At 41.6% G+C, this 17,340-nt stretch overlaps 1 protein-coding gene across 2 annotated transcripts in view; it reads right to left on the reverse strand.

Annotated features, from left to right (window-relative positions):
- The window catches only part of slc12a2 (solute carrier family 12 member 2), an 82,871-nt gene that overhangs the window by 19,364 nt on the left and 46,167 nt on the right, over window positions 1-17,340 (reverse strand). For both annotated transcript variants that reach the window (XM_079599020.1, XM_079599019.1), the window contains exons 5-18: window positions 11,763-11,902; window positions 11,547-11,657; window positions 11,344-11,452; window positions 10,720-10,844; window positions 10,536-10,620; window positions 10,287-10,456; window positions 8,783-8,890; window positions 8,532-8,655; window positions 8,342-8,443; window positions 5,780-5,935; window positions 5,474-5,573; window positions 2,602-2,713; window positions 1,820-1,960; window positions 753-859 (exon numbers count right to left, since the gene is read on the reverse strand). In XM_079599020.1, coding sequence (XP_079455146.1) covers window positions 753-859; window positions 1,820-1,960; window positions 2,602-2,713; window positions 5,474-5,573; window positions 5,780-5,935; window positions 8,342-8,443; window positions 8,532-8,655; window positions 8,783-8,890; window positions 10,287-10,456; window positions 10,536-10,620; window positions 10,720-10,844; window positions 11,344-11,452; window positions 11,547-11,657; window positions 11,763-11,902 — 1,690 coding nt within the window. The remainder of the gene's footprint in view (window positions 1-752; window positions 860-1,819; window positions 1,961-2,601; window positions 2,714-5,473; window positions 5,574-5,779; window positions 5,936-8,341; window positions 8,444-8,531; window positions 8,656-8,782; window positions 8,891-10,286; window positions 10,457-10,535; window positions 10,621-10,719; window positions 10,845-11,343; window positions 11,453-11,546; window positions 11,658-11,762; window positions 11,903-17,340) is intronic.

Here is a 17,340-nt window from a genome sequence, read left to right on the forward strand (position 1 = left end):
GATTTTTGCGTTCCGACATTTGTTTTAAATGATCCGGCATAAACAAGTGCATTACAGTGTGTGTGAGAGACAGAGCAAGCACGGGTTCATGCTAATGTATTTATATTAGTGTTTTTATATGTATACGTTTATATATATTTTGATCAGCTTAAATTCAGGAGAGTGCATATACCTGACGAACTATTCTAATATAAATAAGTTAATATCGCCAAATGTCACAAAGACAGTCAATCATAATTCCCATATCCACGATTACAGCTCGACCCGTCAGAAGCAGAGACACATCGACTGAATGATTCTGTGTGTGTGTGTGTGTGTGTGTGTGTGTGTGTGTGTGTGTGTGTGTGTGTGTGTGTGTGTGTGTGTGTGTGTGTGTGTGTGTGTGTGTGTGTGTGTGTGTGTGTGTGTGTGTGTGTGTGTGTGTGGGAAACCTAAGCTTGGTCAGTGTCGGTCACGGCGCCTTTTAATAATTTGTAGTTATTAATTGACGAATGAAGCGCTGTAGATCATGTACACGCATCTGAGCGCGAGTGTGTGTGTGTGACGCATCTGAGTGCGAGTGTGTGTGACGCACTGCTGGACACTGGTTTGCACATCTTTTGCATGTATTCCTCGCTCTACTGCAGCAATAACAAACACTCAAGAAACTCGTGTTACGTGGATGACATAACCAGATCACCACACACACCACTTGTATCATTGCACTAGCATAGTAACCGATGACACACTAATAAACCGAAGACTAAACTCACTGGATTAGGTTTATGTAGGTCTCAACATCCTTTATATCTCCAATACGCCAGTCGTTTTTGAAACCAAGCACCAGTGTGTTGGGCCTCAATCTGCCCAGTCCAGCAGCCTGTAAAACACACACACACACTTTGGTTTATTAGGACTTTCCATAGGAAAACAATTTTTTAATACTGAGCTCATGACATTTTCTATAACCCAACTCTCATAGAAAACGTTTTTCATTTTTTACTAAAACATTTGGTTTCCTTATTCAGATTTACTGCCTCAGCATGTCCAATAATGTAGAGTCAGGGTTTGGGAGGCCAATTCAGGCCCCATAATGTAGGTCAAATCAGCAAACACACACACAGTAGAAGTAAATATCTTAAACTGGGTTAAAGCCCAGAAGTCAGCTGTGCGCTCGCGTGAACACTGCACTGAGCAGGACCAAAACGGCCAAGGGATTTTAGGCCAGTTGGTGCAAATGAGCTTCTGACCAATGAAAACACTAAAGTTAAAACGCAGTAACTTTGTAAGGATTGACGTGCACATTATGTGAGCCAACTTTGGTAAACATTGGACAAAACTTGTAGGAGAAGCAAAAAAATTCAAATTAGCCAGTGAGCAAGTTCCTAAAAACAAGTATTAAACAAATCTTTTGTGAAAAGGCCTATAAAACCCCCTCCGAATTTAACACACACACACACACACACACACACACACACACACACACACAACACACACACACACACACGGTTCCCTGCCGAAGATCTTCCGCCACCACGGGTGTGACACACACGCGCACACGCACGCACACACACGCAAACACACCTGCAGCAGGTACTGGGTCCCCTGCCGAAGGTCCTCCGCCACCACGGGTGTGACACACACGCGCACACACACACACACACACACACACACACACGCACACACACACACCTGCAGCAGGTACTGGGTCCCCTGCCGAAGGTCCTCCGCCACCACGGGTGTGACACACACGCGCACACACACACACACACACACACACACACACGCACACACACACACACACACACACACACACGCACACACACACACACACACACACCTGCAGCAGGTACTGGGTCCCCTGCCGAAGGTCCTCCGCCACCACGGGTGTGTAAAAGGCCTTGGAGTTGTTGTTGAGGAGCCACCGCTGGTAGCGCACCATATCACTGTTCAACTCTTTAAAGTTGGGCCGCCGAGAGCTCTGCGAACACACACAGCAAACGACAGAGACCAGTTGAAGTGAAGCCACAGGAACATCAAGTCAAGTCACCTTTATTTATATACAACAATACACACTTCACACAGATAACAGGAAAATAATGATCGATGATGCAAACACAGTTCAGTTCTGCTGTAAAGCTAAAGTAGAGAGACAATAGAGTCATTGTTCAGCTGAAGAGTTCTGTTCAATAACTGTGAAGAAGATCATCAATTATGAAATGAGTTCAGTTCGGGTATAAAGCAGAGAACAGTGATGTTCAGTCTCACACACACACTGTGTTCAGTCAGATCAATAATGCTGCTGGATGTTCAGTGTGCTCAACTAAGCAAGCCAGAGGCAAGACCCCATCAGTGACAGAACGGAGGAACACGGCTGGCTTCTGGTTGCAAACTCCTGGTGTGATTCCAGGAGCGAGTTTGGAAAAGCTTCCATGAGCTCAGTTCTCTAAACAACGTCCTCTTGATCAGCGAGGTCCACACGGACCCCTAAAGGAGACGCTTTATTTTCAACAACTATAATCACTGTCCCCTGAGTCCAGGAGAGTTTTATTACTCCAAGAACATGTGCCAATTAGCAGAGTCAAACACACACACACACACACACACACACACGATACTCACGATGCGCACGTGACCGCACACCATCAGACCCACGTTCTTGGTGAAGGCATGGACCAGATGAAGAACGGCTGGTCGTGAGTTTGGAGCTCCAGTCATCACCAGACACTGAGGCCTAGAAGACACAACACACACGTCATCTGCACATCACACACCGCCAGATCCTCAGCACACACACTTTAATGAACGCCACTGTACGAAGCGCCATAACCTGCGACATCAGCAAAAGCAGCACATGGTGTGCCGTGCACCACGTTCTCATGACCCCTGGGGTCGCCGGTCCGTCGAGAGCAGGACACACTGCTCAGATTAGAGCGCTTCAAAGCAAAAATGTTAAGAATAAAACAGGATTATGCCGAGGGGAAGCGCTTGATGTGAAGGTACTGTCAGAACACCGGTAATCTCTGACCCTGGAGGATCTAGCAGCGCTTCCTCTGCTCTCAACATGTGATGCAGTCGGAGCACACACACTGAAGATCAGTCAATCTACACTCATAATGAAACAAAACTCTTACATCTATTGTTTCCTCAATCAATCCCATTATGATTTTTCATGCATGTCTTAGTCACTCAATCATTTTACATATTTTTATTGCCTTTAAAGAACATATATACTTTTTGTTGAATGGCAGAGATTCTCAGGCTGGAACTAGTCGGCAGTGACGCTGTAACCTTGACTTTGGCTGGAGGCAGACTCGTGAACAACAGCCGGCTTAACTACACGCTAGCACATGTCTGGCAGTTAGCGGGATAGTTAACGTTTATGGGTAAAACCAAACACCCCATTATAATAAATTATCCATAACATATACTTCGAATTAAACATTTAAACATGTATTATTGCCTTGGTTTAAAGCTTCGTCACACTGGTCATTGCTTGGTCCAGAGTTACTTCAGTTATTTCCATAGATCCTCCATATCAAACGTAGAAAATGGCACTTATTACAATCCATACTCCATACCAAGTTAATAATTTGTTATATGTGGATTGCATTTTTACAAATGTTATGTACAGCAATAAACTGTAGTCGTTTACCTTATGGCTTTTCTTTTGAGTCCATATAAAAAAATACAAATGTATGACGACTTGGTTTAGCGGATAGATCATTATTAAAGTCGCCCTGTGGTGTAAATCCAGCTTTTAATGTAGTTTATGTGTGTATGTGGTGTTATTAATCTGCTTTAACACACACCATGTGTAAGTTCATAAGTGGACAGCATTGCTGAGTATTTTCTGCTTAAAACTGCAGTGAACCAAAGACAGTCTCAAAAACACGGTTTGAAATCGCTGGTGTTTCTGACGTCACACACTACCTTGTAACCAATCAGATCAACGTGTGATCGTCAACCAGTGGATCTCTGAGCGAGTGAGTGAGTGGAGGCGGGGCTCATTTGCATATTCATAGAACCGCACATACTAAATGAGGCAAGGGTGTCAAGTTACATTCAAGATATTTTAAGGCATGAAGAATATTTCAAGAAGTTAAAAAAAAAACAAAAAAAAACACCTAAATGTCATTCCGGTGATCAAAGATGAGTTTTAAGAGATATAATTATTGACTAGAGGGGGACTTTAACTCTGATGATCAACTCATAATTATAAACTTACTATCAAACTAGAATTCAGCCCAGTTAAGAGATGTGTAAACCTGTGGAGGGTCACGGCCGGCGACGGGATGGAACTGGTACACCGCTAAAGTCCTCTAGCGATAAACATGCTAAAGTTCACTACACACATGATATGCTCCACGTCTTGAACATCTCTTGAGCTTCAGCACATGGATAAAGCGTCTAAAAGCTGGAACACACTACACAACTGTTGCCCCGATTCGCAGTGTGGAGAAGTCGACACTCAAAGCCAGTCTGCAGAGTTTGGGCAGTGGGAGATGACAGATTTCACAGAAAATCAATAGACTTCACACTTCATCTAGTCGGAGATTAAACGTCTAATATTTTTTGAATTGACGATTTTTAAGCAACTTGTCATTTATCATGCATCTCCAGGAAATGAAGCACAAGTTTCCGCACGAGTGTGTTCGGAACATCTGATGCTAAATCTGGTGGTGTGTGTCGTTTAGTGCAGTGCTTCTTAACCCGTCCCAAAACTTAGTAGAGATTGCAAGACAAGGGCTGCGCACACTTCTGAAGGCAGCATAGATGCATCCTTCACTGCCTTTGATATCCCACAATCCTGTGCTTTCCATTCTGGGACAGTTGAGCTAGAAAGAAAGATGGCATCTGAATGTTGCTGTTGGTCGTCAATTTGTGTGTAAGTGTACGTTTTTGACCAATGTTTTCCACTTATGTCATTTCTAGCGAGAAGTTACTACTGTAGTAATTAAATATTCACTTAGTTTTCACCAAAGCTCGCTCTATTTTACTGTTAAGTTGCCCGCCTGTGCCTTCGTGTGCAAACACTGCACTATCACACAATAACTTTGTAGGTGACTTTGGCAGCAAATGATACATCTATGCTTTTCAGATCAGATGACGGTCTCTCAGAAGACAGGCGGTGAAGCCAACAGTGACCGAGTCCTCTGAAGGGTTCATGAGCGCTCGTCCTGCGATCTCTACTAATGAGCTGGTGAGTTGAGACACCATAAAGTGTGGCGGGAGTCCCAGGACAGGTTTGAGGAGCACTGGTTTAGTGCATGATGCAGATTTGAAAAGTCATGTGGTTTATTCCAGCGTTAAAGCACCAAAGCCTCAGACACATCGAGTGTGATAATGAAGGAATCCACACATACACGAGCCAAGATCATCAGAGCAAGCCCTCAGTGGGACACTAAACCAGAGGGGGAAATAATCTGAAACACTGCAGAAATAAGTGATTAATACAGGTAGAACACACACACACACACACACACACGATTACCTGTAGGTTTTGATGTGCTCCGCTACTCCGCACAGCTGTAAACTGTGTGTCAGGGCCTGATGATAGGTCAGCGCTTGAGTGGACGAGCCCCAGTTCACATCTGTAATCCAATACACATTTATTTGTATAGCGCTACACAATACACATCGTTTCAAAGTCGCGTTACAGAAAATACAAGACCGAAACAATTTCATAAAGAGCCAAATCCCCAAACCCAGAACGCATCATTAGAAGTACAGCCATGGAGGCATTGGTTAGGAAATGTCAGTGCTGAAGAACACATGACTGGTGCTCAAGTGTGTTCACCTGGCTTCTTGTAGCTGACGTAGATGTAGAGCGATAAGACAATGACGTTGGTCAAGAGGGCCGCCCACCAGTTGATGATAAACATGACGACACAACATAGGATTGCCCCAGCGAGAGACGCCCACATGTTGTAGTACTTGAAGCTCGGCCTCCATCCTGCCCAACACACATGGAACGAACACTTAGAGATCTCCAGTCCAAACCCGGCGGGCCTGAGGTACTACGGGTTAGGATCTGGCAACATGGTGAAGTGTTAAAATACCCTTATTACAACCATCAACTGGAGCCAACATATCAGAACGAAGAGTTGGGATAAAACCAACAATAGTTCTTTGTGGCACGAATGTGCTAACTGTGCCATTCTGCTACGTTACGTAACGGTATGGGACACACACAATGGCACACGGGTGTGTGTGTGTGTGACAGGACAACTGAGAGCTGCTAGTGAAAGTGGGGAAGGGACGTTTCTGAACAGCGTCCAGGAGAAGACTTCATACGAGTTTGTTAACGGTGTCAAAGCTTCTCAATGTTCTAGAGTCTTCACAACACACATCAGTCACAGTTGAAATGTCACAGTTTTATAAAAGCATGAGAACAGAATTGATTAAATGAAGTTAGCATCAGTTAGGATACATGGCAGTTACCACAGCTAGGAAGGGGTCTTGAACACAGGACATGTACTAGAGTAATGGGATTTAGTGGGGTCACGATTACCTTGTAATGCTACAGAAACGACATGACATAAAGGGTACCGAAGCGTTTAAATGGTGTTGTCTGTGAGATATCTGGAGAATGAGTCTACACGTACCCTTTATGTTCATGCAAGAGTGTGCAGAGACTATATAAAGTGTGTGAAGATAGTGAAGATATCTACCTGCTGGTCTTCTAGAGCTTTGGTATTGAGGGAAAAACAAACCTCTTTACACAAAGAATAAAGAAATGTGTAAAATTATAACTTCAAGAACAAGAAATACAGTCAATTACAAGATGCCATTCAGAAAAGACAAGACTTTTTCATTCAGATATTAAAGGTTTGAGTAAATCTACAGAACAACAAAAACCTCTGCTTGCATAAGAACTGTTACTTTGCCAAGTTTAGTGAACTCCGTGAGAAGCCCACACAACATGACGGGAAGACCATACCACTGCATTCTGGGGTGTGACGAGATCTCGCGAGACTTAAAGTCGAAATCTATCGAAATTAAGTCACAATCTCGAACTTCGAATTAAATGGAATCGTCGATGCTGCCACGCCCCATGTCCGTTCGGTCGGCTTGTCAAGCGGGAAAAAACCCGCGTGTTGAAGTGCTACGAGTCAGCCTCCTCTAAAGGGCAGTCGTATGTTCCCGCACACCGGACGAGAAGCGCCGCGCGTCTATGACACCTCGAGGTATCGCACACCGGATGCAAACTTTCTCAGGTTTATAGCCTGCAATATTAATATTGTTATTTTTATTTATTTATTTCTATGTTAAATTTGTGGAATGGAGTTTAATTATGAGGTCACACACAGCCTCAATCAGAAGATCTGGAAGCTCATACATCTACAGTAAGGTCTGAAGAGACTCGTGTGAAAGGCCAGTCAGTTGGGTTTGTGGCAAAACATTTTACAGTGCTTGTATACTGTTGTCTTTCAATGCATTTGATAACTCAAAGTAGAACTGAAATGACATTCATTACAAGATTATTAGTTAAAACATTTCAAGATGCACCTGCAGACTATTTTTCCAGTCGTGAATTTTGTCATTGAGAATTTCTCACAAAAATCGCGTCTCGTTCTCGTGAACCCAATCTCGTGTCTCATCTCGAGAGATAAGGGTCCCGTCACACCCCCACTGCATTCCCTCCATGTGGTGTTGGTGACTGCATTTATCCAGCTCAACCTTTCTGTCAATCACACTTAATTACTGTTAATCTTTTGGATATGGTCACATTATTCCTAATTAAGACTAAACTCATTTTAACTAGGACTTCATTCATGCGGTTATTACATACTTCTTGCTAGCAAGTAATGATAATCACATAAATCAAGTTTTTTTAGACATGCCCGTATAATTTAGTAACAGAGTTTACAATATATGCTAATATAAATGGAAAAACATCATCATATTTGAATGTTAAGGCCATTATATACTTTAGCAAAATCAAAGAACAAACTGGTGCGACATTTTAAACAAAATCAGGCCAACACATGTGTGTTTCAGGAGTTCAGAACAGTTTGCCAAACCAGAAAACTTCATCGCACTACCGTTGGTGATTATGTAATAGATCAAGGCCTTAAAGCAGCTCATTTCACTGACACTTTATTGAAATAACAACTGTCAGTTTCAGTTTCCCCTCTTTAACCCATTCATGGAAAATTACAGGTAATAAAAAACTGCACCCAACATTCAAAATCTAAATTCCTCACTCTTCAGAGAATGAGAGCTGAGATGTGCCATCCTGACACTAATGACATCTGAGCACTGGTGTCTGTGGAGACATGTCCCAGCTCGCCTCCAGCATGAACTCATCAACTCAACCGGTTCAGTTTTACAACTCTACAGCAGAAGAAACTCTTACCGGGGGAATTGGCCAGTGACGCGTGAAACACAGAGAAGTTGATGAGGGCGTATGATGCCAGGAAGAAATTGGAAATGATTGGGGCGATGACGTTCAACTCCGCTGGAGAAATGAAAAACCAGTGCATGCCAGAGTGAGATGACCTCATCAGCGACGAATACAACTATTTGATTAGTTGATTTCCACCTACCAATGAGAATGAAGGCCAAGGCAATGCCAAAGGTGAGTAAATATCCTCGCAAGGGCTCGTTGTTCTTGCCGTAGCCCTTCCCAAAAACACCGATTCCAGGATAGATGTTGTCTTTGCATAAAGCCTGAGGGAAAGGGGAAAATCCATCAAACCAGCAAGACAAGTTACAGCATTTCTGAGCTCATACAGCCACTGGAGTGGAACCACACACACTCCACGAATGCACACACACACTCCGAGATGACACCCACCTGGAAGACTTTGGGGGCGCTGACGAGAGACGCCAGGGCGGAGGAGAGGGTGGCCGAGAAGATCCCCGCGGTGATGAGGGGACTGAAGCCCGACACCACACTCATGACCTTCAGCACAACACATTCAGTCACCAATCCTGCTAGTTACACAGCTTAAAGCGTTTGCATCCTAACTGTAACGCAAGTGATTCTGAGTGCTCACACACGAACCACAAGGGCTTCCAGTAGAGCTTGACGTAGTAGGGGTGGGCGATCTTCCCAAAACTTCATATCACGATCTTATAACAAACAATCAAGATCTGAATCGCAATCTTCCCAATTTTGAGATGTAGGCTGCTATAGAGAATATCCAGATTGGAACAAGCCTATGGACTACTTTTACAATTTAAAACACAGTCTTGCATTAAACAATCAGTTGTAAAAATAGACATTAAACTAGTGGTCGACCGATATTGGTTTTTGAAGGCCAATGCCGATATCTTAGAGCAGACTGGCCCAAGGTCTGGTATTTAAAAAAAAATACATCTCTAAATTAAACCGACTTACTTGAGATTGTAACTTCTTGATTCTGTAATCATATTACTGTATTTTTCACGAATAAAGAAATTGTTTGTAAAAAATATGAATAAAAAGGAAGTAAACACTGTAATCAACAGGGCACTCAGAACACTGGGAATCATATTTTTTCAAAAAAAGACAAGCTTACACTAATTTTCCATAGAGCACAGTGAAAATGACATGAATATGACAGTGGGACACTGAATATAGCGCAGCATAGTTTGCAAACAAGGGTTTAAAGTTTGTCGATCGACTTCAGAATATCTGACCGCTGGATTCGACTAAGCCCGCAACGTTTGAGAAATGAAATGTTTATTAGATATTGACAGATTCGTTTAAATGATTTAAATCCGCAAATGCTGAATCCTGATGGTAAATGGGAAAGTATTAATAGTGTTTGCCTTTATCTAATAATATGAAAGCAAACGCTATGATACTCTTTCGTTTACATTCTCTGTTTAACAGTTCTATCCAGTAACGCATTGATAAAGCTGTTAACAGAGACCGTACACTGATGAAGGAGAATGTGCCCGTGTGCTCAGGAGCTGCCAGTCGCAGAGCTGTCAAAATAAAAGTCCCGATATTACTAGGACAAAAGATCAAGATCTCTACGTTTCGCTTGAAAAGTAGATCAGGACGTCTTCAAGATCGATCACGATATAAAATCCTCAGATCGCCCACCCCTAGCATTAAGATAATGACACTAACAAACAAAAACACATAGCGCACCGAAATATAGTGAAGCCTGCCGCAAAACTCTCAGAGCTAATCATGGTACGTTCTCTTCCTTTATAAGTGTTGCTGGATACCTCATTCTGGCCAGTCTAGCATGTGGAAGAGTCTGTGCATCAGGAGGACTACGAGGCCTTAACATGCAGCTCAGGGAAACACTGGGATGTGGAGCAGTGGGATAATGTAGAAACAGTGTCTGCTGTTGGTGGTGTACCTGGAAATCATGGTGAAGGCCAAACTTGCAGGCAGACTTTTCTCCCTCAACCATTGGTCTGCAGGAATTGAAGTCATAGCCGAACTTACAGGCCGCATCAGTGCAGTTCACGATCCCACTGAGAGTAATGTTACTCTCAATGCCTGTAGCGTCCCTCACGATGCACGCACCTTTCAACAAATCAATCAATACATCAGAGAGCAACTCATACAGAACGACTTCATGATATGCGCTTCGAACCGCGGTTACCTGCAGAAATGGCCACACCGATGTACACGAGGCCCGTTATGAGAATAGCCAAAAGTGTTCCTTTCGGGATGGCCAGTTGAGGGTCCTTAGAGAAATTACACATTTACAGAGATCCTGGGCAGTGACGAACTGTGTATGCGAGGAACAATAAATAAGTGGTGAGGAAATGACTGGCAACACTCACTGCTAGATCTCCTGAGATGTTGGCACCAGCCAAAATGCCCGTGGCCGCCGGGAAGAAGATGGAAAACACGGAGAAAAACGTTTGTCCTCGAAAGTCTGGGCCAAAGTTCTCCGCGAAGATGCCAGCTAAAAAGAGGTTGGATAATTATGTAGTTACATTATATAAAAGACAAGGTGAATGATGAATAGAGAGAGAAAAGGACACATGAAAAATAAAAAAACATTTTTAAAAAATGGTTTTCATTAAAAACCAAAGTTTTAATTTGAATATCAAGTGGCCTTCAAGTGGTAATTTATTTAATTAAAATGTATTAATATTATACCACAGTGTACCAAAATCTCAGAAGGCTTGTCATTATAGTTTCTGTGTCTCTTGAATTTTGATGGTTTCCTTCTTTCTGCAGTGAGTTTATTCACCACACTAAACCATGTTTATCAAATACCGTAGAGTTTGATTGGACACACACCCTTTTACAGACTTTTAATTAGCGGTTTAAGGGTGTTTATAGCAGGTTATCATTAAACCGGAAGCATTGTTTTCTCCCTGCTGTGTGTGTGGCATCAGATCCGTCACGACAAATCAGTTGAGGACCACCGGTCTAGATGATTTTAACATCGCACTTACTATCATAGCCGAAGAAGCCATATTTCTCCTTGGACTCAACACGGATGAAGGACCCAATAAAGTAGTTGAAAATGGCAGTGATCAAAATGACCAAGAGGAATATCTGAGCCTATGAAACAAAATCATGTTGACAAATCATGAATTCAAAAGGTCAGAAACTGGCTAATGTTCAAAGACAACTGAATATGCAATGAATGTCCTGCCTTGGCCTCCCACTCCATGCCGGCCACGGAGATGCCGAGAAGCAGGATGACCGTAATGGTTCCAATGATTCTCACATCATTAATTGGATCGAACATGAGCGCACCAGAACTCTAAAGACACAAACACATATGATTATTTTATCTACCATTCTATACACAATCATATTAAAGCAATACATTATGAGCAATGTGTGAGAGAGTATTATAGTCTCTTACTATGAGCAGCTCAACGACGGTTTCTGCAAAGCCGACGACGTACATGGCAACAGCCACAGCGTTGGCAAAGGCAAAAATCAGACCGATGGAGCCGCCAAACTCTGGGCCCAGACTTCGAGATATCAAGTAATACGCTCCACCTGAAGAACAGATATTAAAACAGATCAACTTTCAGAAGACACAATTCAAGGTTGATTTATTTGTCACCCTTCGCATTGGTAAGAGACTTTTAAAAAAATATTATGAAAATCATACTACTATGAATGCATGAACAGCAGAGTTGGGAGCAGGACACACGTCCCTATCGTCAAGTCTCAGGTCGCAGTAAACACAAACCAAGCAAGTCAAGTTAGTTGCTCAACTCATTTAAGTGAAGTCAAGTCAGTGGCTCAACTCATTTACTGTAAGTGAAGTCAAGTCAGTGGCTCAACTCATTTACTGTAAGTGAAGTCAAGTCAGTGGCTCAACTCATTTACTGTAAGTGAAGTCAAGTCAGTGGCTCAACTCATTTAAGTGAAGTCAAGTCAGTGGCTCAACTCATTTAAGTGAAGTCAAGTCAGTGGCTCAACTCATTTACTGTAAGTGAAGTCAAGTTAGTGGCTCAACTCATTTAAGTGAAGTCAAGTCAGTGGCTCAACTCATTTACTGTAAGTGAAGTCAAGTTAGTGGCTCAACTCATTTAAGTGAAGTCAAGTCAGTGGCTCAACTCATTTACTGTAAGTGAAGTCAAGTCAGTGGCTCAACTCATTTACTGTAAGTGAAGTCAAGTCAGTGGCTCAACTCATTTACTGTAAGTGAAGTCAAGTCAGTGGCTCAACTCATTTAAGTGAAGTCAAGTCAGTGGCTCAACTCATTTAAGTGAAGTCAAGTCAGTGGCTCAACTCATTTACTGTAAGTGAAGTCAAGTCAGTGGCTCAACTCATTTACTGTTAGTGAAGTCAAGTCAGTGGCTCAACTCATTTACTGTAAGTGAAGTCAAGTCAGTGGCTCAACTCATTTAAGTGAAGTCAAGTCAGTGGCTCAACTCATTTAAGTGAAGTCAAGTCAGTGGCTCAACTCATTTAAGTGAAGTCAAGTCAGTGGCTCAACTCATTTAAGTGAAGTCAAGTCAGTGGCTCAACTCATTTAAGTGAAGTCAAGTTAGTGGCTCAACTCATTTAAGTGAAGTCAAGTCAGTGGCTCAACTCATTTACTGTAAGTGAAGTCAAGTCAGTGGCTCACTCAAGCAAGTCAAGTCAGGCTAAGGGTTTTCTGTGCTTGTGCAGCGTCACGCAATCGCACAGACTCTGATCACTGGTGTCAGTGATTCCGTTACACTTTGTTCATCAATTGATGTTGCGATGATTTATATAAAAAATAATTACTTTAGCTGTAACAAAGTCATTCTCAAGTCAAACACTTCAAGTCAAGTCTCGAGTCATAGGATCTCAAGTCAAAGTCAAGACATTTCCATTTAGTCAAGCAAGTCTCAAGTCCTTAAATTTGCGACTCGAGTAAAGTCATATTTGACTTGAGTTCCCCACCGCTGATGAACAGGTTAGAACAAACATTTGCATATAGTCATTAAAGGGTTATTTCACCCAAACATGTAAACTCTGTCAGTAATTCCTCTCCCTCGTGTTGTTCAACCCCGTAAGACTTTCCTTCATCTTCAGAACACAAATGAAGAAGTTTTTGATGAAATCTGAGAGCTAGTTCACCCAAACATGTAAACTCTGTCAGTAATTACTCATAAAATGAAGATATTTGTGATTAAATCTGAGAGCTGTCTCACTCCTCCATAGGCTTCTTAAGGGATTGAAACTTGCCGGCCCAGAAAGTTATTAAAGACATCGTTAAAATAGTCCAAGTGACTACAGCGGCTCAACCATACGTTTATCAAGCGACGAGAATACTTTGAGCGCAAAAAACAAATAAAATTAACGACTTTATTCCACTATAATAATGCGGTTATGATTATAGTGGAATAAAAGGTGTGTGCAATTTAAACGACCTTATTACATAATTGCACTAATGGCAGACTAATGGCAGTTTGCACACAACATGAGGGAGAGTAATTACTGGCAGAGTTTACATGTTTGGGTGAACTATCCCTTTAAGTTCAGTGCTAGGACCCACATGTTTTCCAAAGGGGATATTACTTACTAACACATTTAATTATTTATTTGATATTATTTTATCCAGCATCATATGACTTCTGTAAATTGCTGCAGACTTTCACAAAACTCAAATCATTAACTAATTCTAGTCCTCCCCTGGTGTTTCTTTTTTCTTTGTGACAACTGCATTTAGAGAGTATTCTGAATAAACATTTGAGTAACTCAGGATCATTTTACTACTGGCAAGCAGGAATGAAAAGTAGAGCTGTGTGTGTCGTCAACGTAGCAGTGGCAGACCAATTCCCCGTGTGCCTGAATGATGAGTATATACTCAGAAGAGGAAGGGGCTCAGCACGTACCCCTGTGGATAAGATCATACTGGGTTCAGTTACCAATAACAGTGCAGTACTCTCAGCTATGCTTAAAAAACCTGCCATATTAAAACCAAGTCTAAAGATGTTTCTTTTAATCTCTTTTAAAAAAGGCCAGAGCAGCACCCGAACGGTTTAGAGAGCGCACAGGCTTGCAGCGGGGGACACAGTATTTGAATGACGCTTACTTGACAACAGCAGTTCTTATCAATATTTTAATGAATAGAAAACAGCCTTAAATAATGTATAACTCTAAAGGATCGGACACTGATCGGAACCAGCTGATAATCACAGATTTTAATGATGCAAAAGAGCGAATATAAAAGGCTGAGTCTCAGTCTCCACTGGGCTTGAGTAAAATAATAATGCGGTTATAAGTTGTGCAATTTAATCGACCTTATTACATAATTTCACTGATGGCAGACTCTGTTCAGTTTGCATACCGCTGCTCTCCTGCTACTCTCTGAACTCTCTCGTCTCTTCATTAAAGCTCCAGTGAGGGGTTGCCATATATCATACAAATAAGCAAATCATGGCCCTTAAAAACGCAATATAATAAACAGACATGGCAAAACTGTACCATGAGAACTCAAATAAAAACAATATAACTAGTGATACCAATATCCTAAAAAATTAAAAGGCAGGAAATGTGATTTCCAGTGTGAAAATGTGGGTAATAAATTACTGGAATACCAGGGACGATTAGGCCTAATCTCAGATTAACGGCTACTCGCCGCAGTGACGAAGCATTGTCACACTATTAAAAAACCTGCATGCAATGCTGAAAAGGGAAATATGTCAAGTAGTAAATATATAATGTCCTGTGAGTGTGGGAAAATGTAAATTATCCGGAAAGAGTGGCAGCGACAGCTAAATATCCATGAGCATCTCAAACAAACCCAATCCTACAAATACACACTCTCCCATGACTGGGTTCAGAACTAATGCCCGAGGAGCTCATGGAAAAATATTGATTTCGCTTCCACACTAAAAACAAAAATGTTATCTAGTGCCATCAACCCCGTCTCACAGACTGAGGCCTAAAGAGTGGGTCAACTATCCATTTCTGACCTGCCGACTGCCCGTGAACTGCTCCATCACCTGAGAGAAAACACAGAGATCTCAAAACACTATTGAATTTCCCCACCAGCTGTGAGAACTAGAAGCGTAATGCCGCGTGCCTTCATCTTCCATGTGTTTAATGCCAGAGCGGTTAGATGCGTCACACTCGTGCACTCAGACGAGAACACGCCTTAGTGGAAATAATTAGATAAGAGACAATTAGCCAGAGTTCAAAAAAAGACTACGCACCCAAAAAATAAATAAACACCTCAGTTCTGATTACATTGCTTTAAATGAGTCAACCCCACAAGATTATGCTTATAAACATGAACCTCGTCTGAAACTGTAATTTATTTATATAAACCACCAAGAAATCTAGTTTTAAATATATATTTTTACATTAAGCACCAACACTTCAAAAGAATTATAGTGTAAACGATAAATCACGTGTGAGACTTGTGCTGGCTACTGTATACAGGCCACCAGGGTACCATACAGACTTTATCAAAGAATTTGCGGACTTTCTATCAGAATTAGTATTGGCTGCAGATAAAGTACTAATTGTTGGTGATTTTAATATACATGTAGATAATGAAAAAGATGCATTGGGATTGGCATTTAAAGACATTGTAAACTCAATTGGAGTTAGACAACACGTGTCAGGACCGACTCATTGTCGTAATCATACTCTAGATCTAATACTATCACATGGAATAGATGTTGATGCCGTTGAAATACTGCAGCAGAGCGATGACATCTCAGATCACTATCTAGTCTCGTGTAAATTACATTTAGCCAAGGCTGCAAAGCCGACTCCGTGTTATAAATATGTTAGACCGATCACTTCTGCCACTAAAGATTGCTTTATCAATAATCTTCCTAATCAGTTTCATCATCTCAGCATCCCGGATAGCTTAGAAGAACTTGATATTGCAACAGAAACTTTTAACTCTCTCTTTTCCAGCACTTTAGACAGTTGCTCCGCTGCGCTTAAAGAAGATTAAAGAACATAGTCCAACGCCGTGGCACAACGAGCACACTCAGGCCCTTAAGAGAGCAGCCAGAAAAATGGAGCGCAACTGGAAGAAAACAAAACTAGAGGTGTTTCGGATTTCATGGAAGGAGAGCTCGATTGCTTACAGAGAGGCTTTAAAAGCTGCTAGATCTGCTTATTTTTCAACCCTATTAGAAGAAAATAAACATAATCCTAGGTATTTATTTGAAACAGTGGCTAAACTAACGAAAAAGAAAGCTTCAAGCCCAGAAGTTTCCAAGCAACACAGCAGTAATGACTTTATGAACTTCTTCACTTATAAGATCGATAATATCAGGGACAAAATTATAACTATGCAACCGTCTAATACAGTATCGCATCAGGAAGTGCATTGTAGTCTCCCTGAGGGAAAATTTGATTCATTCATTGCTATAGGAGAGGAAGAATTTTGCAAACTCGTCAAATCATCAAAATCAACAACGTGCATGTTATACCCTATACCGACTAAGCTGCTGAAAGAGATGCTTCCAGATGTCATAGATCCTCTTCTTAATATCATTAATTCGTCTTTGTCTCTAGGATACGTACCAAAAACCTTTAAGCTGGCTATGATTAAACCACTTGTTAAAAAAACGCAACTTGAAAAAAATTAGTCAATTACAGGCCGATCTCGAATCTGCCTTTTCAGTCAAAGATACTAGAAAAAGCAGTATCCTCACAACTGTGTTCCTTTCTAGAAAGAAATGATATCTGCAAGGATTTCCAGTCCGGATTTTGTATCTCTCTATTAGTATTACTTGATCTTAGTGCTGCATTTGACACCATTGACCACAACATCCTTTTAAATAGACTCGAACATTATGTTGGCATTAGTGGAATTGCACTAGCATGGTTTAAATCATACTTATCTGACCGTTATCAGTTTGTAGCAGTAAATGAAGAGATGTCTTATCAATCACAAGTTCAGTATGGCGTACCACAAGGCTCAGTACTAGGACCGCTGCTGTTCACTCTGTATATGCTACCATTAGGAGATATCATTAGGAAACATG

Source organism: Phoxinus phoxinus (genome assembly GCF_949152265.1).
Source record: "Phoxinus phoxinus genome assembly, chromosome: 23".
NCBI classification, from domain to species: domain Eukaryota; kingdom Metazoa; phylum Chordata; class Actinopteri; order Cypriniformes; family Leuciscidae; genus Phoxinus; species Phoxinus phoxinus.